General features: G+C 45.2%; 1 protein-coding gene across 2 annotated transcripts in view; it reads right to left on the bottom strand.

Moving 5' to 3' along the window:
- The window catches only part of slc35b3 (solute carrier family 35 member B3), a 56,513-nt gene extending 34,736 nt beyond the window's left edge, over positions 1-21,777 (bottom strand). The window contains exons 1-6 of one of the 2 annotated variants that reach the window (XM_039754034.1): positions 21,376-21,777; positions 16,171-16,259; positions 11,722-11,977; positions 6,720-6,841; positions 5,096-5,250; positions 261-368 (exon numbers count right to left, since the gene is read on the bottom strand). In XM_039754034.1, coding sequence (XP_039609968.1) covers positions 261-368; positions 5,096-5,250; positions 6,720-6,841; positions 11,722-11,977; positions 16,171-16,259; positions 21,376-21,396 — 751 coding nt within the window. In that variant the 5' untranslated portion in view covers positions 21,397-21,777. The remainder of the gene's footprint in view (positions 1-260; positions 369-5,095; positions 5,251-6,719; positions 6,842-11,721; positions 11,978-16,170; positions 16,260-21,375) is intronic. The other variant, XM_039754035.1, reaches the window with a different exon arrangement.
- Positions 21,778-27,828: the final 6,051 nt, after the last annotated feature.

The following is a 27,828-nucleotide window of genomic DNA, read 5'->3' as shown; positions in this document are numbered from 1 at the left end:
TGTGGATGAATGAAGAAGCCTTAAAATGCCCCACCGTTCAAATCACTTGATCAGCACCATCTTCTAATTTAGCCTAACAGAATCCCACAGAAGGACACATTTTTTCTTATAAAATAACTTTCAGCACTTAACACCAGCCTAACTTTCTTAATCAGTCTGCGTTCAATCAAAACATCAATTAGCAAGCATAGCTTAAAATGAGAACCAAACACCTAAAGCAGTTAAAGCTTTGTGCAGCTTCATCAGGCCTAAACGCTTACCAGTGACATTGAAATTGGGAGCCACTTTGCTGTCTGCCAAGGTGAACCAAATGAGGCCCAAACTCATACACAGAGCCGCAGACACGTCTGTAAAGTTGTAACGCTTTCCTGCAAGGAAAGAAAAAAAAAAAACAAACTCAGCTCAACAAGATGCTGAAATCCTGAGAAACGCACTGTTGCAGGTTACAAAATCTCTACATTTTGGTTTCTATTTCCATTCTGTTTTATTCAAGACAAGACAACAGATGAACTTCAATCAGGACAAATCAAAGCAGGTCTTCTTCCCAGTTATACCTCACTTTTAAAAGAGGTGTGCCAACAAAGAAAGGAAGACATGCTGGTGGCTCAATGACTTAATAACCTGAGAAAGTATGGACATCTATTATTATTTTACAGCCTGGGAAAGGAAGACCTGCTGATATCTCAGAGAACATCAAAAAAGTTTTATTGTTTGGGAAAATGGAGAGTGAATTCATTCATCATATTGACAGGCAGCCAATCAGAATACCTAACAATTACATCTTGCAAAACCCCCCGGTAGAATTTTAGAATAAATATGCCTCATCTGAGGAGCGATACAGGAGGGAGGAAGAAGGAGGGACGAAGACGTCAGAAGAGAACAGAGCGATGGCAACGTGCGGCTGTTTCCATCTGATCGTCAGAAAAGCATCTCATGAACAGCTACGAGTGCGAGATCACAAGCCGCCTGAGACGTTCATCCTTATCATCTTTACTTTTTCGTAAGCTTTTTCTAAAGAATATACAATATCCAGACTTTACTTATTTTCTGTTATTCTTTATTCATGTGGTATTATTATCATTTCTGTAATAAATACCATGCTGCTTTTAACTTTCTACGCTTTGTCTTCATGTCTAGAGTGATTGAAGTAATAAATTAAGATTTCTTTGAGCACCTGGTGCAGCCAGAGGTTGGCCATACGCTTTGTGCTGCGAGGTTTATTAAGGTTGAGGGTGAGAGCTCCACTCAATAGTAGGGAACAGGATTTAAAGTAAGGCATTCTGGGCTGATAATTGGCCGATAGTCAAGAGTGCTGAGCCTTTGTATGTTTAAATGTATTCTTGGAGACCCAAAAGAATATTTAGGTCTGAGATATCATTAAAATATCAAATATCATTCGTGCCGATAATAAGCAAGTCTCTTGAAGTGCTGTGAGGGTGACAGTCACTGTGTTATTCCTAAGGCACCTGTGTGGCTTATAGCGCCAGAGGTTAACCAGCTGTGTGTGTTTGTCATTCATTGGGCACTGCTGTGGCGAGGGTCTGTGTGCATGCGTATATCTACAGTATCTCACAAAAGTGAGTACACCCCTAACATTTTTGTAAATATTTTTTTTATATCTTTTCATGGGACAACACTGAAGATGATGCTTTGATACAATGTAAAGTAGTAAATGTACAACAGTGTAAATTTGCTGTTCTCTCAAAATAACTCAACACACAGTCATTAATGTCTAAACCGCTGGGAACAAAACAGACTGCGTGAAGAGTCCGAGTGTCTGGGCTTGCGCGTGTCCTGATAAAAACCATGAGCCAGGCCTTTAATGGCCTCTTGGGCATGGCCATCAGCAGTGTGTCTGTTTGCGGAGAGTGTGTTGAACTTGAGAGGTTTACTTACCTTGGCAATGACATTCATGTGTTTCTGGTGACTCTTCCTATGAAGTCAGTAGACGGATTGGGAGAGCATGGTGGGTCATGAGGTCACTGGAAAGGGGTGATGCTCCCGATATCTATGCAAAAGGACGATGGTCCAAGTTTTTAGACTTGGTACTTCCCATCTTGCTATATGGTTGGGAGACATGGACACTATCCAGTGACCTAAGATGAAGACTGGACTCCTTTGGTACTGTGACTCTCTGGAAAATCCTTGGGTACCGATGGTTTGACTTTGTGTCAAATGAGCGGTTGCTCATGGAGTCCCGAATGAGGCACATTACCTGCATTGTGAGGGAGCATCAGTTATGGCACTATGGCCATGTGGCGCGTTTCCCCGAGGGTGATCCGGCTCGTAATGACCCATAGAGGGTCATTTCCGGAGAGCGGGACTGGACCGCATGTCTGCCTGGGGGGTTGCAAACCGGGATCGTGAGTTGTTTCGCCGTGTAGTGGGTGCGGCAACACAGTGTACCAGTGCATGCTCCCCAACTTGACTTGATCCTATGAGTTATTAATTTTCATAGGAAAACCTATACTAATGGGAAAATGCAAATGTTTTGATATGAATGGCATATCGAAATCTCCTTTGGTGTCTCATGTTATCCCCTGAAGAAGTACTACATTACCTTTGTTGCCGCCTGTTCAAATTTGACATAGCAGAATTGTTCGCCCAATTTTCAATACAACTCATCTTGTCCCATTGCATAGCCCATTACTCAGACATAAATTACACAATAACATTACAATACATCCTTCTGTCAACAGTAATTCATGCAGTGGAGGGTTAACGGTTGTAGATATTCTTCATGATATTGTAAGTTGATGTTTTCATCTTCCTCACCATCACCACCAACTGCTTCAGCAGAGTCTATTGATATGCATTTAACCAATTTGCCATGTAACGAATTGACAATTTTCACGCTAATTAGTTTGACTTCATCGTTATCGCGGTGCTAGGATTGCCTGTGTACCTATTTCTTCTGTTGATAATCCTTCGCGATTAAATTCTTCAATAAGATTTGGACAGAATACGTATTCTTTTATTGGGAACTGAAAGTGAGGAAAACGTAAACATTTATAAGAGCTGAGAGCGCAGGAACGGAGTCTGACAAAAGCATTCACACCAATGAGAGGTGAGAGGACTGTGAGAGGGCGTGGTTTGAGAGGAGGGTGGGACTTGAAAAAAACTCTTGGTGATAGTCTCGTCTCTGATTTTCTTTTATAATAGATATCTCTGTGCTGACTGATTCAGTCTGTCAATGGAAAGAAATCAAGGTGGTGGAATTAACAAAAATATGGAGCAAATGTGAACTGCCAGTACAGTCCCTTCTTTTCCTTTGTAGATGGAAATGAGGAATCTCGTCTCATCTGCATATATATAATATATATATATATTTTTTTTTTTTTTAAGTGTCTAATAGGCAGATGCTGACATAAATAATAAAACATCTCCCTCTCTGCCTTCTGAAATTGTAAATCCATTATTTCAGATTGAAACCCTTCATGTCACAACTCCATCAGTCCTGGCCCTGTGTGCAGAGATCTCTCCTCACAGATACAGTACGGCAATGAGGATTGTGGGCAAAGGCTCAAAGCATCCGCTCTAATAGCTCTATAGCAAAAGTTAGACCTCATAACATTGCAAGATGCTGAAAAACGAGTTCACGCGTTTCTTCTCAGTCGACTAGATTACTGTAAAGCACTCCTCTCAGGACCACCAAAAAAAAACATAAATCACTTGCAACGAGTGCAGAATGCAGCTGCTAGAATCTTAACTCAAAAGAAAATCCGAGCACATCACCCCAGTTTTCATGACACCACATTGGTTACCTGTGCCATTTAGAATTGACTTTAAAATACTGCTTATGCTTTACAAAGCCTTAAATAATCTGCTCTGTCTTATATTTCGGATTGTCTTGCACCTCCCCTCCAAATTGTAACCTTAGACCTTAAAATGAGGGTCTACTTAGAATTCCAAGAGCTAAAATTAAAATAAGTGATAAGGCGGCCTTCTGGGGTTATGCACCTAAAATCTGGAATAGCCTGCCAATAGGAATTCGCCAAGCTAATACAGTAGAGCACTTTAAAACACTACTGAAAACTCATTACTGTAACATGGCTTTCTCAGGGCTTCATCTTAGCTAAATCCTGATGCTCTGTATATTCAATTTATTATCATTACTATTCATGGTGGCTCCAAAATCCATACTAACCCCTACTCTCTCTTCTGTTCTTTTTCTGGTTCTCTGTGGTGGCGACCTGCACCACCACCACCTGATCAAAGCACTGTGATGTTCCTACGATGACAGATTAAAGGCCAGAAGTCTACATAATCATCATCATTAAATTCTTCCATGTGAACCCTGAATACAATGAGGACTGATTGAGGTCATTTATGTTAGGTAGAATGCCTAGAGGGGGCTGGGTGGTCTCATGGCCTGGACCCCCGCCGATTTTATTTTTTTCTCCAGCCGTCTGGAGTTTTCCTTTTGTTTTTTTTTTCTGTCCTCCCTGGCCATCGGACCTTACTTTTACTCCATGTTAATTAGTGTTCCCTAATTTTAATTATTTAGTTTGCTTTTTTGCTCTTTATTCATCATGTAAAGCACTTTGAGCTCCATGGTTTCTATGACGATGTGCTACAGAAATAAATGTTGTTGTTGTAAATTTTCATTTCTTTTTCTTGCTATCATGAGCTCAAACCAAGAACCAAAGTAGCAATCAAGGGATGGGCTGTCAATTCTTCAATTAAAAGACAGAACTAAGTGACTGTTCTCCCCGATTCTTAGGGGTCTCTGAGCTCTTCTGCCAGCTCGATATTAGACCAGTGACGTCACCAGTCTGTTCTTCTCTGGCAGTTGCACCACACCTTGATATTTCCCAATGTGTCCACAGGAAAGCGCACAGGTCACTATTACAAAGTAGAACAACATGGCAACATAGAGTAGAAATAAGTCTCTTAAATGACCTAAACACCGCTTGTAGTGAGCAGTCAAGCACAATGACACCTTTTACTTCACTACATCCATAATGGCTAACACGGTCCAACACCCTAGTACTACTAAACACTCCTTTGAAATCAGTGAACCAATTATTTAAAACAAGTTATCAAATTGTGAATAGAATTCCATTTATATAACACACAAAACAAATGAGCCTACCTTGAATAAAAACCCCTCCGATCATGACAGGAATGAGCTTACAGCACTTGAAGATAACTTGGGTGGGGTAGTTCAGATATCCTAACGAGGTGTTCGACAGTCCCATGGTGCAGACGGTCAAGAAGGCGATTAGTATGTAAGTTTTCCCAGGTATTCTACAATATCAGAACACACTTACGTGAGCTCTTATGCCGTCCTAAGTAAAATATGCTGCAAAATAAAACTACAAGCACAATGACAGATTATTTTACTGTAACATTAAATATCCTTCAATTACATAATTCCTCGTAAGCTTAGTATTTTTCTTGAAGACGCTACAAAACAAACCAAAAGTAGGCTGTCATCTTAGTATGTCGGATACAGATGGGATGATCGACATTGCTAGACTTTCTCAAATTGTTCAGTTTATTAAAGATGGTGCTGCTGGGACCCTGACCACGACACACAGTAACCCCAGGCCTCGAGTGTTTACACTGGCTTCCAGGTACATTTAGGATTTGTCTTCTTGCATCTAAAGTTCTAAACGGCTTGGGGTCTACTAACTTACCAGAACATGTCGTCATTGGCCAGGTGAGTGAGAGACCGGAGTGGAGTTGGGGGATAACTCACCTGAAGAGGAGGAGGAGGGAAAGGAAGACGACAACGCTTTGGCTGAAGGCTTGTTAAAAGTTGCACTGTTGAAAATAAAGGGTCTTCCTCAACTCACACGCACACATTAGTAGTTCACATGGATTTATCTTACAAGTCTTTGAAATGTTCCCCTGTCCATGTTCGGCCAGACATACTCTCCTCAACCTCGTCTGATGCTTTCTCATCCCCATTGCTTCGCTCCTGTTCCTTTGATCTCTCAACCTCCATGTTAGTATCAGCGTGTGCTGCACAAGAACCCGTTTTATTAACTGCACCTACCTGACCGTTTATTTAGATTTTTAAAGTTTCCGGTGCTTATGGCACACCTTTATCTTTATCCTTTTCATATCAGCCAATCAAAAAACAGACAGGTGTAACATTTACTAGCCTACTTTTTATAAATTTGAAATAGAGACTATGTAATAAACCTTGCTTCTTTAAACCATATAAAGAAATTAAAAACAAACATTTTATGCACACTTTGCACTTGAAGGTCGTGGAGCACAAAGAGGGCTCAAAGTCAGGGGTGCAGGAACTGAGCTTTGGTTTGTCCATCCATTTTCTAACCCGCTGAATCCGAATACAGGGTCATGGGGGTCTACTGGAGCCAATCCCAGCAAACACAGGGCACAAGGCAGGAACCAATCCTGGGCAGGGTGCCAACCCACCGCAGGACACACACAAACACACCAAGCACACACTAGGGCCAACTTAGAATCGCCAATCCACCTAACCTGCATGTCTTTGGATTGTGGGAGGAAACCCACGCAGACACGGGGAGAACATGCAGACTCCACGCAGGGAGGACCCAGGAAGTGAACCAAGACGGGTCTCCTAACTGCGAGGCAGCAGCGCTACCCACTGCGCCACCGTGCTGCCCGAGCTTTGGTTTGCTAAGGTAAAAATTAAGAGCTGTAGATCTAAAAAAGTTACAAATGTAAATGCTGAATATGTACAAACACACACAGGCAGGCAGGCCTTCCCTTCAGCTTACCGTCTCCTCTTGTCCTGTGTAAGCTGAAGCTCCACTAATCCAAACAAAGAGTAAAAGCCAAACTGCACTAACGTGAGGTACCATCCAAAAGGTCGAAATCCTTCAACTGAAAATATTAATTCCTGTAGAAACAAGAAATACAAAGACATTTGTAATTTGAAAGATGACTTTCAGAAAGGCACATATGACCTCAGGTACATTAGGAAGCTCCATGTAATACGTTACTGTGAGGACAGTGTGATGTAAGAAAAACAATAAAGGGGCATAAACAAAGCGCACAAACATTACAAAGTTTTCTTTATGCATATATTGTGTTTTTTGTACAACATTATAAAGTTTTCTTTATGTACATTTTTTTTTCTGTACACTGTATTAAGGGGAAATTCTCTTTTCATATGACCGGTTATTGAGAGAATTGAAATAAATAAAAAAATAGGCTACTGCTGCAAAAATGAAATACAATTTTCCCGACGTTTAATGTAATGATTTAAGGAAGTCCAAGTACCAGACTCCTTTAGGTGCCCAGTATGGTGCCTCTGCTTCTGCCATACCAAACCCACGGTAAGGGTGTGTGTATTAACCTGACGTAGGTGGCTTCCTTTATCTTTTCTCAGAGGTCGGGGTGCCTTACACATTGGATGTGACAGAGGAGGACGTGGGAGGCACAGCACCCTGAAGCCACAAGAAGACTTCATTCTGGGGACTGAAAGCCCTTTGTGTGTGAGGTGACGCTCCCTGGTGGAGTTTAAAACTGGCAGGCAGGAATGAAAATTCTTGGGCCAGGAAACCGGCTGAGCAGACATCTCTATGAGATACAGAGACGACAGAGGACGGGAGGACTGAGAACCCGTACAAATATTGAAAGGCTGTTCAACAGGCCCACGGGTGACAAACGGGCTTTTTGTTTTTCCCTCTTTGCTTTTAGAGTATTTGTGTCAGAGCGAGATGCAGGACCACACTGCCAGAATGTCATAATTCAGAAACATTATTGTCTCCAGGTATTTGTTCAAAAAACTTGTATTTTTCAGTGAAGAAGTCCGTGGGTCCTGTAACTCCTGGACACTTACCGAGGAGGTCCGCAGTAATGAGGGAGAAGTGCTGTGTAGATTAAACAGGCTCACCAGGACCAGAACACATTTATCCCAGAGTGCTTCAGGAGATTCGCGAGTACAGATATAAAAACCTTGATGTGCACTTTCAGAAAAGGTCACTGCACACGGGGAAATCCTAAGGACTGGAGGCCAGCACATGTTCGGTCATTATATAAAACTAGCCGTGTAAGCCCATGCTGTACAAAGCCCAGGCTCCTAGAAACCATGGATTCTGGCACTTCAATCAATCAATGCTTGTGCATTAGCAGCAAAGTGAGGTTCTCTTTCCTCTGTGGTTTCGTTTTGCTGATGTGCTCGCCTCCATTGTCTATCAGTGGCTAAGCGAGTTTCACTTTGGTGTCGGAGTCGCTTTCTTTGGACTTTAAGCTGTAGCCTCACACTTCTGAGCCGGACAGACGGACATACAGACATACAGACAGACCGCTCCACGCGTAGACATTTATATACAAGAAGGGTGACCAGGCTGATCCAAGTAACTTCAGGCCAGTAAGATTAACATTGAGCATTAGTACATTAATGGAAGGTATTATTAAGGAAATGAGACATACTCTAAACAATTTAGGTTAGAATATAAATGGCAAGCTGGTTAAGTTTGAGGACGTTAGTAAACTAGGAGTGGAGGACAGTGGAGAAACAGCCAAGTCATTATAGATGGACCTGGAGGGACAGATTCATTAAATGATAGAATTACAATTATTTAAATTAAAAGTATTACCCACAGGCGACTGACTCTTCTGGAGAGCAGAATTATTTAAATTAGAATGAAATCTGAAGTTGGGTCATGGTTTATTAACGGGCAAAGGTTGATAATCAGGACACAAAAGCAAAATGGTAATTTAAAAAGCACAGCAGAGGAGTCAAAAAAACAAAAAACAATTTCATGTAACCGGAGCCCCAACAGAACACAAAGGTTGGAGTCACAATGAGAACTCCAAGGCCTGACACAGACACGGTCATGTCGTGCGGCGGCCATTTCTTGTTGACTTTCCCTATCAACAGCACAACAATCGCCAACTAAATGGTGGGGTCTGTAAAATAAACAACATGGCGCTGAAAACAAAGGCACTGAAACTAAAAATTCAACTTATCCACTGGATTCCATGGCCTCAAAAGCCAATGTTTACATTATTTTCAAGAAGCAAGGAAAAGCCAGATACAATTTATTTTTGTATAACCCAAAATCACACAAGAAGTGGGCTTTAACAGGCCCTGCCTCTTGACAGCCCCCCAGCATTGACTCGCTAAAACAAAAAAACAAAAAAAAAAATCTCCCAAAAAAACCCTTGTAGGGAAGAAAAATATGGAAAAAATCTTGGGAAAGGCCGTTCAAAGACAGACCGCTTTCCAGGTAGTGGGGGGTCAATACAACACAATAAAGGGAACAGAACACAAGTCATCCTCAATACAATGGAAATATGACAAGTACAGAGCAGAGTTCAACAGCAAATAATATCCCATAATACAATTTGGATTTGTTCACATAACGACATCAAGATGTAAAAATATCATGTCTGGTTAAAAAAAAAAAAAAAGCAGGTTTTAGACTTAAAAGTACCCATCAGGAGAGGGTCCTGAGAGTCGTAGTGGACTCTACACTGAAAAGAGGAGCCTAAGGATGCCAGCCAGCCACACTGGGTGATATTCTGACCTGCTGTGTGCACCGCAAGTCACGAGAAGTGAAGCTTAAGAGATGAAAAACGCCAGTGAGGCCTCATCCGGAGCGCTGTGTGCCATTTCAGCCACCAGAAAACAAGAGAGACACAGCAGCACAAGACAAAGTCCAGAGATACGAGAAGGAGCCGAGCCTTTACAGAGGACCCCTGCAATTCCTATGCATCACAGGGAATATGGGAGAAACATGTGAAGAGCAACTTTTAGACACCAATGTGAAAACGTTCTTCTTCAGGCAGTGAACAACATATGCATGGGAGAAGTGAGCAAGTAGTGGGGTGGGGTGAAGGACTTTAGGGACCTTCACAATTCAAGTTAATGTTACTTTGAAGAAATTAGTTGATTGAGGTTGGCCAGCTTATTGCGCCGAATGGCCTGTCCATCTTCTGCATCAAAACGGTTCTAATGTTCTAGCGGACCATCTTCAATCATTTTGATTTTGTATTGGAGGGTCGCAGTGTTACGTCCTGGGTGCTCGCTTCGTCTTCTTGTGTCTGTGCAGGATTCATCCCACAGTGCCCAGAGATACAAGTTAGGTGACCTGGCATTGTTAAATTGCCCTGTGTGTGTGTGTGTGTGTGTGTACACTCGGCAATGGGCCTGGCACCCTGATCCTTGCTTGTGCCCAGACCTTACTGGGATAGGCTCCAGCTCACCCGAGACCCTGCTATGAAGAAGCGAGTTAAGAATATGTAAGGATTGATGAGATGGGTTTGAATTGTTGTATGTAACAAAAGCAAAAAAAATCAATCTGCTTTATGTGAGGAGAACAGAGACCACCACACTAAGCAATGTGACGGTAAATGTAAAAGTGCACCTTATGAGAAGTCGTAGTGGACTCTAAGTTATCAACTACCAGACAGTATTCAGAAGCCATTAAGAAGGCTAACAGACTGTCAGGTTATATAGCGCCTTGATGTGTTCTGTGTATTGTATTGTATTGACCCCCTTCTTTTGACACCCACTGCACGCCCAACCTACCTGGAAGGGGGTCTCTCTTTGAACTGCCTTTCCCAAGGTTTCTTCCATTTTTCCCTACAAGGTTTTTTTGGGAGTATTTTCTTGTCTTCTCAGAGAGTCAAGGCTGGGGGGCTGTCAAGAGGCAGGGTCTGTTAAAGCCCATTGCAACACTTCCTGTGCGATTTTGGGCTATACAACAAATAAACTGTATTGTATTGTATGTGTGGAGTACAAGTCACAGGAGGCTCTGCTCAGTCTTTATAACACGCTGGTGAGGCCTCATCTGGAATCCTGGGTGCAGTTTGGGTCTCCAGGCTACAAAAAGGACATAACAGCACTAGAGAAGGTCCAGAGAAGAGCGACTAGGCTGATTATGGGGCTACAGGGGATGAGTTTTGAGTGAAGATTCAGAGCTGAGCCTAACGTGTGCATTAAATTTAGGTCTTCTTAGGTTTAAATTCACAATTGGAGCTCTGAAAATCGAAAGTCGACCTTATGAGGAAAACTTAGGAGTCCTAGTGGACTCAACACAATCAACTGGCAGGCAGTGTTCAGAAGCCATCAAGAAGACTAACAGACTGTCAGGTTATATAGCGCCTTGATGTGTGGAGTACAAGTCACAGGAGGCTCTGCTCAAGCTTTATAACACGCTGGTGAGGCCTCATCTGGAGTCATGGGTGCAGTTTGGGTCTCAGAGCTACAATAGCAGCACTAGAGAAGGTCCAGAGTAGAGCGACTGGGCTGATTATGGGGGGCTACAGGGGATGAGTTATGAAGATTAAAAGAGCTGAGCCTTTACAGTTTAAGGAAGAGGAGATTAGGTGGTGACCTGACTGAATGGTTTGAAATTATAAAGTATAGAGGGTTGTGATGGTTACTTTAAAACGAGTTCAGCAAGATATGGGGAAACCATTGGAAACTTAAGAGTAAATTTTGCACAAACACTAGAAAGTCTTTCTTCACACAGACACATGGAGCAAGTAGCGTGGTAGACAGTAGGACTTTAAGAACCTTCAAAGCTTGACCAGATGTTGTTTTAGAAGTGGACAGGACTGCCAAGCTATGTCAGGCTGAATGGCCTGTTGTCGCCCAGATTGTTCAAACGTAAATACTATTTGCAAGATGGGAACAGGAAAGTGAGAGTGTGTTTAAAGTGAACAGCATGACACCCGCCACTAGTAGTGTCAACTTGAAGCAAAACCAAAGAAAGCTGCGACGCAGTGCAGAGTCACCCACTTTTTAAAGGCCTCCCAGCTTACCTGCAAGTAACCATAGATCAAGTAAAAAAGGAACACTCCGGAAACACAAATGCAAAACTGGGATGGTGGACTGAAAGAGCTTAAATTGAGGCCCAAGACACGCAGGTCTTCAACAGACTTGATATGAGGGGACATGGTCTCGCCCTTGGAAGGGATAGTGATGGAGATGTGCTTTCTAGAGGTGCCATACTTCAGGTCCATGAGTCCAAGTTTAGTGTTCATGGTGGAAACTGGATCAACACCAGGCTTGTCCAAGCTGAAAAACAAAAGGACTCTAGTGATTATTACAGTAATGTACTTTCAAAACAAGTCACAAAAGAGACGGGCCTGATGACATGACCCTGTTGGGGGCTTTGTGAGAGATGATGTGCCACTTAGGGGTTTTCCCAGAATTTGATTTGTAAAGCAGGAATGTGTGACACTAACCTGCAAGCTCATTTACAGTGAACATACAGAAATGACTGATATTTTAACCAGGCAGTTAACGTCACCATCTTCAACACCTCAGCTCATTACAGTATAGACCAGGGGTCATTCGAATACCCCAAATCTCGCTCTTCACTGGTTAAATTAAGATGATAAAATCATATCACATACTTACTGGGCAGTTCACAGCAGGAACAAAATGCTGGCATTTCAAAAGATGACATTTTTAGATCATTTCTTTCCTTCTCACTTGAACTGCCCGATATGTGACAGGTGTGTTGGTCTGGTGTACAAATCCACACCGCTTATTTATATGGGGCGGAGAGCATAAGCAAGGCTTTGCTCCAAAATTTAGTAGGGCAGCGCCAGGTACTTCTGCTTATGTATGCCCGGTGTGCACAGTGGGGGGGAAAAGGAGTCTTTGATCCCCCATTGAATTTGTACATTTGCTCCTTTACCAAATGTTTAGGGGAGTTTCACTTTAATGGAGGGGGCAGAATGTCAACCAAAAATCCAAAACAAAAAACACACACCACATAAAAGTTATAAATTGATTTGCATGTCATTGAGTGAAATATGAATTTGATCAACTACAACCAGCTAGAATTCTGAGTTTCAATCAATCAATCAATCAGACCCTCCCGATCTCAACTCGTGACGTGTCCACAAAATCAATGTCTTCCATTCCAAACTCTCCACCACCGGGGGCAACACCAGAGAGCTGTCAAAGGACGTCAGGGATAAAGCTGGAGTGGGCGACAAGACCACCAGCAAGAGGCTTGGTGAGAAGGTGACAACTGTTGATGCGATTATTTGGAAAAGGAACAAATAGAAAATGTCCATCAGTCACCCTTGGTCTGGAGCTCCACGCAAGATCTTGCCTCATGGGGTGAGGATGACCATAAAAAATGGTGAGCGTCCAGCCCAGAACTACACAGGAGGAGCTTGTTAATTATCTGAAGGAAGGTGGGACCACCACCGTCACCAAGGACACCGCTGGTAACACACTACGCCATCATGGACTGAAATCCTGCCGCACCCACAAGGTCCCCCAGCTCAAGAAGGCACAGGTGCTGCTCAGACCCATCTTAAGTCTGCCCAGAGGGGACTGGGTGGTCTCGTGGTCTGGAATCCCTGCAGATTTTATTTTTTTCTCCAGCCGTCTGGAGTTTTTTTTTGTTTTTTCTGTCCCCCCCGGCCAGTGGACCACCTTACTCTTATTCGATGTTAATTAATGTTAGGGTTAGGGTTAGGGAAGTGGAAGTGTAATTGGGTTACACAGTAGGATAAGCAGCGAGAAGACAAAGCAAGGTGTCAGACTGAATGGCGCGGATGTTTTAGAGCAGCCTAGTCATAGTGCGGACTCGAGTCCAACAGAGGGGACCAGAAATGAGCACCCGCCAACATGTCAGGGGCGAAGCTTTCCTGGAAAGGAGAGTGGGCTACGACTCCTCAAAAGCAATGCAAGTGATGGACATCAAAATGATGGGATGCGTTCTGTCACTGCGGCCAAATCTTGAAACTATGGAGACAAGCACCCGTTACGAGACTGAAGGGGTGTTTGTAGGACTTTGATTACTGAAAAAAAATATTATTGTGTGTTCACTCTGCTACTGTTGTACTAAATAATGTCTGCAGAACGGAGGCCATCAATGGTGTAAAATCTGCAAACACAGATGACATGAGGAACGGGGGGCTTTCTTACAGCACCGCACAAAAGGGGACTTCCAACAGCTTGATCACAGAACGAAAATGAACCCATTTGAATCAATGGTCTGTTGATCACCAATGTCTTTAATAACTTTAGTAAACGTCTTTATAGCTGATCACCTTTTAGGGATGCACTTATCCACTGGGCTGATCACAGCCAGTACAGAACGCCTACCTAAGCTGGCACTTGCGCCAAAGACCCCGCTTTGTACATTAATTTATACTGCAGCCCCCTTTGCTCTTTAAGATTGACAACTTTATTTGTCCTCAGGGGGTAATTTGGCTTTCAACAAAAGCTCTTTCAATAAATACATAAATAAATAAGATAAAAAATACACATATATACACAGGGGAGGGCAAACGTAGGTTTACAGTTATTTGTATGGAAAGAGACATACAGAGGAGGATTAGTACAATTGCTTTATTAACTCAACAGCTTTAAGAACAAGACGACAAATAATGCAAATTAACAATACAGGAATAATAAATAATAATTCAAGAGTACGCTCTTTTTTTTTTTGCGCACTCACTACTGTAAGCCAACTATTGCTCACCCCTGTGTGTCAGTTTCATATTCACGTACTCGTAGTCTGAATCACAATCTGACTGTATGGGTGACGCTTGTGGTTGGCCGACGTTCGAAGTTCGATCCCCGAGAGGGGGTGCAGTGAGTGTGTACGCCTGATGAGCCCAGAATTAGGGTATTATTTGACAGTAAAACTATACATACAGTATATAGATTATATAACAGAAGGTCAGCCCAGCTACAGACGGACACGGAGACACCACAATGTCCAACAGCACACACAACACAACTGAGCGCACCAACCACCCACAATGCTCAGTCAGTCCTGTCCTGTCCTGGTCTTCTCTTCTCTTCTCTGGCCGCCTCCACTCCTCTTTTATGCCACGTCCGGATGTGCTCCAGGTGCTCCTCAGTCAACTTGCGGGTGTGACGGGAGTGCTGCATGCCATGGCTCCGGAGCTGTCCAGGTGCCCCCTTGTCAATGGCCACAGACCACAGCAGGGTCGAGCTTCTAAGTTCCAGTCCCGTGACCCGATGTAAACCAGGGGGGCTGCCCTCTCGCGTCCCATTGGAGGTACAAGATCACATGTCCTCTCCTCAAAAGGGTGTCCCGACCAGGCAAGGAGTCTGGCTGTCCATCACAAATATATGCATGAGGTGTGATCAAAAAATGCAGCGAATAAAATAAAATGACGACTACGGTAAAAGACACATAGCCATTAATCCCCCTCGCTTCAAACACACGTATCCCATTGTTCTCGCCACTTTCTGAAGCAGTGGTGGACGTCCTCTTTCATGAGTGGCCGCTGTTGTGGATGCCTTGATGTTCTGCGCGTCAATCAAGATGCCACATTAAGGTGATGATGATGATGATGATGGTGTTTTTTGACTTGGATGGAATTGCACAAGCCGAGTTTGTACCAGGAACACTACGGTGAACTCTGAATATGACAAGGGCTTATTAAGGCACTTAAGAAACAATGTGCATAGAAAACGACCTGAGAAATGGGACGACGATTTCATCCTCCATCGTGACAATGTTCCGTGTCAAATTTCTGTCCTCATCCACTTTACTTCACTGGATTTGGCATCGAGCGACTTCTGGCTCTTCCCCAAAGTTGAATGACCGTGAAGGGTAAATGTTTTGAATCAATTCAGGACGTTGAGGCAGCCATGACAGTGCAACTAGAGACACTCGTGAAAGAGGACAGCTTCAGAACGTGGCAACAACGATGGGATACGCGCGTTTGAAGTGATGGGAAGTATTCTCAGGGGGATCAATGGCAACGTGTCTTTTACTGGAATGATTTTTTATTTAAATGTTCACTGTATTTTTTCATCACACCTCGTGTGTGTGTGTGTGTACAGACAACCTCATATATATACATACACACACACACAGGTCTAACACACATCAAAATGACGGAAAAGGAAAGACATTTTTTAAAAAGTCCTGCCAAGTCCACCGAGAGGCCCCCCACCGTGCCCACCCAGACTTTGTCTATGTGTTTGCTACTGCGCTGCACTCTTTACACCCCGCGGTTGGCACTCCAATGCGAGTCCGGCTGACTGTAAATGTGTTGTGTCTACTCACCCAGTTCTCACAGTGGGTTTGGAGGGTCTTCACAGCCCTTCACTTTCTCCATGCAAAAAGAAGTCCAAATACAATCATTTGCCATTTTTGCCCACCATCCTACACTCAACAGCCCTCAATGACAAAGTTAACATGAAAGGTTTACAAATGTATTAAAAATCAAACAAGTGAAATCTCTCATTCCTAGTCACACCTTTTGCTGTGGCCCTCCAAATCGTGCTCCGGTGGTCCAGTTTGCTTTAATTCTCCTCGGGATGTTTCTAGAACTTGATTGGCGTCCACCTGTGGCAAAGTGAATCGATTTGACAAGATTTAGAAGTGCACAAGTGTACCTGGGAGTAGAGCTGAAGTCAGGAGTTTCCATACACTTTTCTTAAACGCTCACTTTCTAAGCCCGCTGCTGCCTCGCAGTTAGGAGACCCGTCTGGGTTCGCTTCCTGGGACCTCCCTGCCTGCGTAGAGTTGGCATGTTCTCCCCGTGTCTGCGTGGGTTTCCTCCCACAGTCCAAAGACATGCAGGTCAGGTGCATTGGCCATCCTAGATTGGCCTGTGTGTGTGCGCCCTGCCCCGGATTTGTTCCTGCCTTGTGCCCTGTGCTGGCTGGGATTGGCCCCGGCTGACCCCAGTGACCCTGTGTTAGGATATAGCGGGTTGGACTGACTGACTTTGTAAAGCCGCCACCAACCTACAGATTTTATACTAATAAAAAAATGTGACCAATTATTTTTTAATAAAAATGTTGTTCACAGAGCGCCGGGTATTTCACTTATTGTTGAGGATATCCAGTGGGTCACAAGTTTTATACACACTTAGTTAACTGGGCCTTTAAAAAGGTTAGAAAATTCCAGAAGATGATGCTAAGCCTTTAGGCAATCCGACAACTCACTTCCGATAGCCCAGTAGCCTCACTGGAGTCAACAAGTAGACGGATGTTAAGGCCGACCATCAAACTCGCTGCCGCTCTTTGACTGACAGAATGGGAAGAATTAACATCTGCCAAGATCTCTGGGGGAAAAAAAAAAAATAAAAAAATGGTGGACCCCCACACATGTGGCTCATCCAATTTCCAAACAACAATATGTCAAGCATGAACACCAGGGGACCACCCAGCCGTCACAGCGCTCAGGAAGGAGATGCATTGCGTCTCTTAGAGAACAACGGACTTTGGCATGAAAAGTGCAAATCAATCCCGGGACAACAGCAAAGGACCTTGTGAAGATGGAGGAGGACACAGGCAGACAAGTCTCGATCTCCACAGTAAAACAGCAAGGAAGAAGCCGCTGCTCCAAAGCCGCCATCAAAAAGCCAGACTGCAGTTTGCAATGATACATGGGGACAAAGACTTTACCATCTGGCTCAATGTCCTCTGATCTGATGAACCCAAGACCAGCCTGTCTGGCCATAATGACCACCGTTATGTTTAGAGGACAAACAGCGAGGCTTGCAAGCCAAAGACCACCAAATCAACCGTCAAGCACGGGGATGGGAGCATCACACTGCAGGAGAGACTGGTGCACTTCACAAAGCAGGTGACATCAGGATGAAGGCCAACGATGAAGATACACTGCAGCCGCATCTCAAGAGCTCAGCCTCAAATGGGTCTTCCAAATGGCCAAGGACCCCAAGCAGACCACTTCACTCTGGAGGAATGGGCCAGAATTATAAGAAGCTGGTGGATGGCAAATTAAAAATGCTTGGCTCAAGTTAAACAATTTGAAGGCAACGCAACCAAATCCGAACAACGTGGATGTAAAACTTGTGACCCGCCGGAATTGAGAGATCGTCAATAAAAAGTGAAACACTTGGTCGGTGAGCACCGTTGGAAAAAAAATGACTTTTGCTCTGCACAGAGCAGACGTCTTAAAGGATGGGCCAAATTTACAGTTTGTTAGTAGAAAATCTGCTTATAAAGCGAGTTGGAAAGAATTCACCCTGAGTGTATGGAAACTTCTGACTTCAACGGTAGAAAGTCGTAATTCACACATCATGTCAGGACGAAAAGCAAGCCATGAAGTCCAAGGAACTCTCTGTAGACCTCTGTGACCAAATTGTAATGAGGCCCAAATCAGGCCCAGGGCATCAAACCATCTGGAAAGCTTTAGAGAAAGTTCTTAAGACCACAGTGGCCTCGATTTGGGCCGAAACCTGCAGGATTCTTCACCGAGTTGGCCGCCTGGCCAAACGGAGCAACCGGATAAGGAGCGCCTTGGTCAGGAAGGCAGTGGAAAACCAAACGGTCACTCTAGGAGCGCCTCAGGAGACTTCATCTGACATCGGAGAACCGAACGGAAGGACAACAATCTCAGCAGCATTCCAGTAATCAGACGTTACTAGTAGAGGGGCAAGATGGGTGCAAATCTCAAGTTAGAGGCCTACGACAGCCCGCTTGCAGTTGGTCAAATGGCATGTAAAGGGTGCGAATAGGAGCAGGATTGGGAAAGGAAAAAAAAAGATTCTCTGGCATGAAATAATCGTGAGTAATCAAAAAAATAAATAATAATTGAACAATTAGTCGACTCCCAAAAGAATCATTAGTCGCAGCCCTAGTGTGGAGAGACCCCAAGATGGCAGTCAACGGACGCTTCCCATTCAATCTAAGAGAGCTTAAGAGGATCTGACAGGAAGAAGGGGATGAACTGCCCAAATCCAGGTGTGCAAAGCTTGTAGAGACTTACCAAGAAAACACAAAGCTGTCGTCATTGCTGCCAAAGAGGCTTCTACAAAGTACTGAATTAAAAGGTCCGATTACTTCTTGAAATGAAAGATAGGCTTTGATGTTTAATAAATCTTAAAAGCTTTCCTGAACACGATTTCACTTTGGGTTACTGGGTGTAGATTGAAGGACAAAAATGGAATCCCCCTTTAAAATTAAATCTACAGAAGAAGACAAATCTGCAGAAAGTAAAGGAGTCTGAATGCCTTCTGCCTCAGATTCCAGTTGCCATTTTTGCGACTGCTGACCACGTTGATCTTGCTGAGGAGAGTGGTGGTCCTGGCCCTGGGCCTATCAGAGCTTTCTCTTATGTTACTGTGGCTCTCCAGCACCTCACAATAATATAAAACTTTACATCCACTTAAACGACAAATATCACGTATCGGGCCAAATACAAATTGTATCCTGGGTCTTCAACTGGGATACTGGCAAATTGAAGCCTCTTACCTAATAAGCTAAACTCTCAACAGAAATGTAAAAACAGAGAAGGCCTTTCTGGGCCTCCACTTCATCCTCCATTCCAATACAATGGCGGGTGATCGATGCCCAGCTGTCTCTCAGGGCACCAGCAGCCGTACCACGGATCAGGTCACCGTCCATGGGCAGCTAAGCACATTCAGGCCCAGCCAGTACTTGGATGAAACACCAACCAGGAAAGGTCTGGGGTGCTGCTGGAAAGGGTGTTGGCGAGGCTAACGGGGGGCCTTACCCTGTAGTGTGTGTGTGTGTGTGGATCCCAGTGCCCGAGTGCAGTGCTGTGGACACAGTCCTGTAAAAACGGATGAGATATACACTCAAGATCCTGACACATAAAGAGTAGGGCGTATCCCAGGGTCCTGGCTAAATTGCCCACCTCAGCCTAGCTATTCTGGCCCCGTAAATATCTGCTGTCAGTTATGGGATCTCGCCATCACCACCTAACAGCTAATATGTGGTGAGCGTATGGCACAAAATGGCTGCTGTCGCATCATCCAGGTGGTCATTGGTGGTGGTTGAAGTGGCTTCCCATTCACTACGTAAAACACTGTGTGTAGTGAGAAAGTGCTGCATCAGTGCAAATTATTATTATTATTATTATTATAGGGCAGCAGTAGCTCAGTCGGTAGAGCGGGTTGTCCAGCAATCGGAGGGTCGTAGGTTCGATCCTGGCTCCCGGCATGAGAATGCAGCTGGTGTGTCCTTGGGCAAGACACTTAACCTACCTTGCCTGCTGGTGGTGGTCGGAAGGATTGGTGGCGCCAGTGTTCGGCAGCCTCACTTCTGTCAGTGTGCCCGAGGGCAGCTGTGGCTACAAAGTAGCTTATAATCACCAGCATATGAATGTGTGTGTGAATGGGTGAATGACTGTTGTGTTGTAAAGCGCCTAGGGGGGTTCTTGAACTCTAGTTAGGCGCTATATCAAATACAGGCCATTTACCATTATTATTATACTCTTCCAGTCTTGCAGATTCACTCTGGAAAATAATCACAAGATCAGTCCGCGTCTTTAGTGTTTCTCAACCTTTTTGATGTCACAGCCCACTTTTGCCCCCCATGTTCATATCTTTGCATTAAAGTGCACCCCCGTCGATGAAAATACTGCAATCATGACCACAATCATCAAGGGGTGAGATTTAGCGAGATAGTCAGAGCCCCCTGCCCTGCCCAGCCCACTCTGTGACGCCACTACCGTTATAAACGACAGCAACCCTCAACCCACCGGCGGCAGCAGCCCGCAACTCAAAAGCGGGTCTCGACCCAGTGGTTCTGAAACACTGACAGCCCCGACAGAATACGAGGCACAACTCCCGGTCCAGGCTTTGATCCTGTCCCAACTGCGCTACTGAAGATCGATGATGGCAGCCGTACTGGCATGTGTCACCAAATGTTTGGGGGGCGTGTGGGGCACATGGCACTGCTCTTTTCAGATCACCACATTGGCAGATACTGAAGTTCAGATCCTGGACGCTTGTCTGTCAGCTCCTCATACAGATAGATAACTGTGTATGGAGACACCCAAGAGGTCCTCTGCTCCTTCTTGACCACAATCTGGTGATGCCAGCTCAGACTTTCATTACGTGAAGCTCCAAGCTGCCCACCTCCGTTTGAAATTCTGATCCCCTCAATGCGTTTAAGGTGCGTTTGCAGACCCCGTGACTTTGTCACACTGACAATGGCTTCGATTGTTTGTTTTTTGTTGTTTGTTTGTTTTTGTAAACAAGGAAGTGCAGCTCTTCACTTCCATCTTCTGACTGTCCTGTCACACTGATGTCGACCTCCTTTGTTAGTCACTTTGGATAAAAGTGGCCCGTCATTTACTGCGTCTCAGCCCCTTCCAGTCCTCAAGAGGCTGTGCCAGGGACCCCCAAACACAAATATTTACTACAATTCACAATTTGATTCCATCTCGCCAGCAGAAGGGACCCAAGTTGCCTCCAAACCTTGTATATTGTAATCTTTTTAGTTTGCCAAGAAAAGCTGTCATTTTGCTTGACTTCTCACTACAATTCACAAGTAAACGAAATCCGATGGAACCTCCTGACACAGAAAATGCAGAACCCGAGAACAACAAGCAATTAGGACAACGACATTAAAGCAACGGAGTGAACTCTACTGAGAGAATCAGCAAAAAAAAAATAAAATAATTAATGAAATAAGAAACGGCGGTCCGAGCAGTGACACCGGAGACGAGGAGCCCAACTCACCTCCAACAGTCTCGAGCTCATAGGGGCGGCCGGCGTCCTCGGTTCCCCACGTAATTCATTCTAATGCCGTGAACAGAAAGTCCATGGAAATACTGAAGTCTCCCCATCTACGTCCATGGCGAACTTCCAGCAGCCCCGCACTAACGTCCTCTTGTCAGGCGAGGCTTTCTCGACTCTTCCGCGTGTCAAAACGACGCGACCCGTGCGGCTTCACTTCCGGATTGGCCGCGTGCTCCTCGCCAGTTTATAATCCCGCCCTCCCGAAGCCCATCGCCCTACGTGTTCGCTCCTCCACAGCGAGCCTAGAGTTGGAAGTCGCGATAACCGTGACACTCATCCCAGTCCTTCAGCCGAGCCGTTGTCACTGAGCGGCTGCTTCCGCATTCTGCGCGGCGTCTCCCAGCGGCAGCCAACAACTTCCGTCGTGATGACCTTTGAACTCTGACGGGTAGTGAGAGGCTCAGCTGTGGCGTTGCTGCCGGTTCGTGTTAATGAGATTGAATCTGACGATCAGTTAGAATAATCCGTTAATAATCGATATTTGATTACGAGTGTGTTGTTTATGGGTCAGCTCCAGCTACTCTTTTAAATAAAGTTGGGCTAAGTTTCAGGTTCAAGCACTGACGGTGTGTTGCGCTGCGTGGAGTTTTTTGTTTTTTTCTGTCCTCCCATCGGACCTTACTTTTATTCCATGTTAATTAGTATTTGCCTAATTTTATTTTTATATTTTGTCCTTTTTCTCTTTCTTCATCCTGTAAAGCTCTTTGAGCTACATCATTTATATGAAAATGTGCAAGTTGGGGAGCATGCGCCGGTACAGCACGTGGCCACACCCACTACACGGCGAAACAACTTAGGATCCCAGTTTGCAACCCCCTAGGCAGACACGCGGCCCCGTCCCACCCTCCAGAAATGACCCTCTATCTGTGGGCGACCCCTTGCCCTGGTCCAGCCACTCGAGTCCCCAACAATCAGGATCTTCCGAGCTGTTCACCCTCGGTGAAACGCGCCACATGGCCATAGTGCCATAACTGACGCTCCCTCACAATGCAGGTCATGTGCCTCATTCGGACTCCATGAGCAACACAAAGTCAAACCAACGGGACACAAGGATTTTCCGGAGAGACACAGTACCAAAGGAGTCCAGTCTTCGTCTCAGGTCACTGCATAGCGGCCATGTCTCATAGACAGGAAGCACCAGGAACTTAAAGAGTTGGACCCTCGTTATTTGCTGAGATATCAGGAGTGCCACACACCCCTTTCCAGTGACCTCGTGACCCCCCCATGCTCCCTCAGTCCGTCTACTGACTTCATAGGAAGAGTCACCAGAGACACGAATGTCACTGAAGGTACGTAAACCTCTCAATGATGAGGTCGACACTCTCTCTGCAGACAGACACACTGCTGATGGCCGTGCCCAGGAGGTCATTAAAGGCCTGGCTCTTTGGTTTTTATCAGGACTCTCGCAAGCCCAGACACTCGGACTCCTCACTCAGTCTCCCGAGCGCCCTGATCAGAGCCTTCATTGACTCCACGAAGATCACAGCATCATCAGCAAAGTCAAGATCAGTGAATCTTTCTTCACCAACAGATACCCCACAGCTGCTGGACCCCACGACTCTGCCCAACACCCTTTCCATACAAGCGTTGAACAGAGTAGGAGCAGAACACACTGCTGACAAACCCCAGAATCGATTCTGCACAGCTCTCACAGTACCAGTGTACAGGCCGACCATGATATCCAGCAACCTCGAGGGGATCCCGTGAACCCTCAGGATGTTCCACTGCGCAGCTCGATCAACTGCCGATACTCTGATGATATTCATGTTTGCGCTCCATGAGAACCCTCGGTGCCAGAATGCGGTCGATGGTAGACTTCTTAAGTGTAAAACCAGACTGTTCTGGTCGCTGGTAGGTGATCAAGTGATCACGGATCCTATTGAGGACGACCCTAACAAGGACCTTACCTGGCACCGAGAGTAGTGTTATCCTCCTGTAGTTACCACAATCCAGGTGATCAGCCTTCCCTTTCCAGATAGGGATGACAAGTCCCATTTTCCAGTCAGTTAGGATGATGCCAGTCTCCTGTGGTGTTATGGGTCCACAGCTCGTGGAGAAAAGGCCATTGATTTTAAATAAATAATCACCGCACCGAGCGGCCGTGAGGCGTTGTTGTAGCGAGCTGCGGGGCAGTCGTCGATGTGGCGTTTCTCACCGTGTGCACAGGTGAGAAACTGCCCACATTCGTGATTGCTCCCGTGGCTAATGCTGCAGCTGTGATGGCCCCTCATGTTTTAAAAGAAGCACGAGTTGGTTTTATGGGGAGAAAGAAACGTTCAGAGAAAAGGAGGAAACGATCGGAGAGAAAAAGGAAAGGAGAGGACGGAGGTTATCGGGAGCAGTAGAGGAAGCAGGTCGGTGAGAGAGAGAGCCGCGAAGAGCGAGCGGACGGGCGAGCGAATGAGCGCTCGTGGGCAGCTGCGAGGAAGCTGGGTGTTAGGCCGACACCCAGGTGTTTGTGTAGATGTCGCTCCCGCTGAGCGATCTGGTAGCGGGAGTGACAAGGTGAAAGCGACGGGCGCAGAAAGGCCATGGAAAAGGCAGCGGAAGTCGGAGACTTGGTGATGGAATCCCCAACGTGGGCGACCTGGCCGTTGAGGGTAATCAAGTCTCGGGGACTGGGATGAGTGCCAGACCGAAGCCAGGGATCGGGAGGTCTCCAGTCTCGAGCGTGTGATGTAGGAGGGCAGCTGCAGAGAGCGTCTTGCCTGCTGCTAAGCCCGTACGGGATAAGCAGGTGAGACGCATACAGAAAATAGGCACCGGATTGTGTTAGTGTTTTAAGACTGCTTCCTAAAAGAAGATTTTAACCTCTCGTTTTTAAAGGATTGTTTTTTTTCCAATGGTTTTAACCTCCACGTGTTCTTTTTATGGATTATTTATTTAATGAATGTTTGAAACTGCACTATTTATGGAACACTGTTTTTGTTGATTTTTAATAAAAGCACTTTTGCACTTTTTACCTTCCCCTTGCTCAGATGCTCAATTTGCCTCCATTGACTAGCTCACTCGGTTACATTATCGACGGTGTTGGGTTCGAGTGCTTCCAATAGCAATGGGAGTGTGGAGCCAGAACCCACATCGTCACATCTCCCAAAATGGAAGCGAAGATTGCTTGCAATGCCAGGAGGACATCCTTACCACCAGCCTGAAGAAGTTCACCCCGGATACCACAGATCCCTTTAGCCTTTCCCCCCTTCAGCTGGTTCTCCACCTGTGCCATCTCAGTGAGACTGGGGGTTCACAGCTAATTGGAGGATCAGCCTCAAAAATTGCAGGACCAGAGATATCCAACATCCTAGCTGGAGGATCAGCTTTGAACATCTGCTCAAAGTAGCCAGCCCAGCGGGTCACCACTGCTGTGTCATCTGTAAGGACCATTCAATCAGCTTCCCTGACTGCGACTCTCCGAAGAACAGATTCAGATGTGTGTAATGCTTCGATTCCTCTGTGAGCAGGACATGGGTCATGGACCACGGATGGTGTGTCACCTGCTCACAGATTCCTCTAACAAACGCCTCCTTATCTGCCCTCAGAGCCCTCGCAGCCGTCCTGGTCCAGACCAGAGTTGCCATTGAGCCGTGCGCTGCGACTCCTCTCGATGATATCCAGGGTGCCCTGCAAGATGAAACAACACCAACACAACCCTCAGCAACCTTCAGGGTCTTGTCACGGAGGGTCTCCCACATCACATTAGGATCGGCAGTCGTACCCAAATCTGTGAGTTCACAACACCAACTGCGTGCAGACTCATTAGAAACTGTGCTCTAGAAATACAGTAAATGTTGTTGAAGGTCTCAGCAGTACGAGTGCAATGTGGCTGAACTGCGAAGACAGCTGTTTGATCAGGTGTAGTGGGCTAAAGGCGGAGAAACGAAGGCAATCGAGGAGAAGCAGCCCGCTAAGTGAACCCTGGAATATCCGCGCAGTCGTAAGGGGGCTCGTTGTGCGTGGGTGGGCGAGTAACGAATGGGCTGTAATGTGATGGACTACTTCGTGTGCACGAATACAGCATCACGCATGCTCAGTGTCAAGCGGGCGCCTGTTTAAAAGCGGAGTCAGTCAGCCCCGGTGACGCGCAATGTCATTCCTTTGAAGTGTTTCGATTCATTTCGTTCAATTCACCAAAATGAGGCGAATCTTTGAATCACCGATACGCACACTTGAGAAACATCAAGAAACTATGTTCCTGTAAAACCTAGAATAGTATCCTAACAGTAAGTAAGTAAGTAAGTAAGTGTTGTGATGTGAGATTTTGCATTTAACTTGATAAATATTTTCGATGTCTTTATTTGTAATTTAGGCAAAGCAATGTCATTTAGCGTTTACCCCCCCACCCTTTGACAACTGAGTCTCTTTGCATTTTATGGCTGAGTTGGGACAGGACGTGTCTTAAACCAGTTTGGCGAGTGTTTCTCTGCAAAAGTCTTTCAACCCCCGCAAGGAAGTCAGGATGTTTAACATATGGTTTGGTGGGGGCAGGTGTTAAGATGTTGGTCTGAGGTACGGCTCTTTGGAATTGGCTTGTCTCAGAGGCCTTTAAGTACCATGATGTCCTATTGGACAGAGGCAGTGGTGCTGTAAGAATGATGTTTCTGGACTTCTCTAGCGCCTTCAACACCATCCAACCTCTGCTCCTTAGAGACAAGCTGACTGAGATGGGAGTAGACTCACACCTGGTGCCATGGATCGTGGACTATCTTACAGACAGACCTCAGTATGTGCATCTCGGGAACTGCATGTCTGACATTGTGTTCAGCAGAACAGGAGCGCCGCAGTGGACTGGACTTTCTCTGGTCCTGTTCAGCCAACATACATCAGACTTCCAATATGACTCGGAGTCCTGCCACGTGACGACACTGCTATGGTGGGCTGCATCAGGAGTGGGCAGGAGGAGGAGTACAGAAAGTTAATCAAAGACTTTGTTAAATGGTGCGACTCAAATCACTTACACCTGAACACCAGCAAGACCAAGGAGCTGGTGGTGGATTTTAGGAGGACCAGGACCCTCATGGACCCTGTGATCATCAGAGGTGACTGTGCAGAGGGTGCAGACCTTTAAATATCTGGGAGTGCAGCTGGATGACAAACTGGACTGGACTGACAATACTGATGATCTGTGTAAGAAAGGTCAGAGCAGACTATACTTTCTGAGAAGGTTGGCATCCTTCAACATCTGCAGTAAGATGCTGCAGATGTTCTACCAGACGGTTGTGGCGAGCGCCCTCTTCTACGCGGTGGCGCCTCACGCCTGGACAAACTTGTTAAGAAGGCAGACTCCATTGTAGGAGTAAAGTTGGACAGTTTAACATCTGTGGCAGAGCGACGGGCATTAAGCAGACTCCTGTCAATCATGAAGAATCCACTGCATCCACTGAACAGGATCATCTCCAGACAGAGGAGTAGCTTCAGTGACAGACTGAGGAGATCGTTCCTCCCCCACACTATGCGACTTTTCAATTCCACCCGGGGGAGTAAATGCTAACATTAATTTTATTTTAATTCTTTTCATTTTTTATTACTATTTAATTTAATATTGTTTCTTTGTATCAGTATACTGCTGCTGGATTATGTGAATTTCCCTTGGGATTAATAAAGTATCTATCTATCTATCTATCTATCTATCTATCTATCTATCTATCTATCTATCTATCTATCTATCTATCTATCTATCTATCTATCTATCTATCTATCTATCTATCTATCTATCTATCTAACCCTCCACCTGCGTCCTTGATCCAATACCAACCAGGTTTTTCAAAGAAATATCAGGCGTTCTAATTGACAATATTCTGGACATAGTAAACTCATCATTAGATACGGGGGTCTTTCCCAGACTGTCTTAAGACTGCTGTAGTTAAACCCCTTCTTAAGAAACATAATCTTGACCCTTCTGCCTTTGAAAATTTTAGACCCATCTCTAACCTGCCCTTCTTAAGTAAAATTCTAGAGAAGGCAGTCATTATGCAGTTAAATGACCACCTCAATAAACCTGCTATTCTTGATAAATTTCAGTCAGGCTTCAGAACAAATCACAGCACAGAAACTGCACTCGTTAAAGTAGTAAATGACTTGCGGGTAAATGCAGACAGAGGCCATTTATCTGTTCTCATCCTCTTAGATCTGAGTGCTGCATTTGACACCATTGATCACAATATTCTTAGAAATCGCCTTAGTCAATGGGTGGGCCTCTCTGGCAAGGTCTTAAATTGGTTTGAATCCTACCTGGCAGGGAGAAAATTCTTTGTGAGTTGTGGTAATCAAATCTCAAAGACACATGATATCCGATATGGTGTTCCACAAGGCTCTATCCTGGGTCCGCTGCTCTTCTCAATCTACATGCTTCCGTTAGGTCAGATTATCTCAGGTTACAACGTGAGCTACCACAGCTAT

This window comes from Polypterus senegalus, chromosome 5, assembly GCF_016835505.1.
Source record: "Polypterus senegalus isolate Bchr_013 chromosome 5, ASM1683550v1, whole genome shotgun sequence".
Lineage (NCBI taxonomy): Eukaryota > Metazoa > Chordata > Cladistia > Polypteriformes > Polypteridae > Polypterus > Polypterus senegalus.
This window is presented reverse-complemented; position numbering and strand designations above follow the sequence as displayed.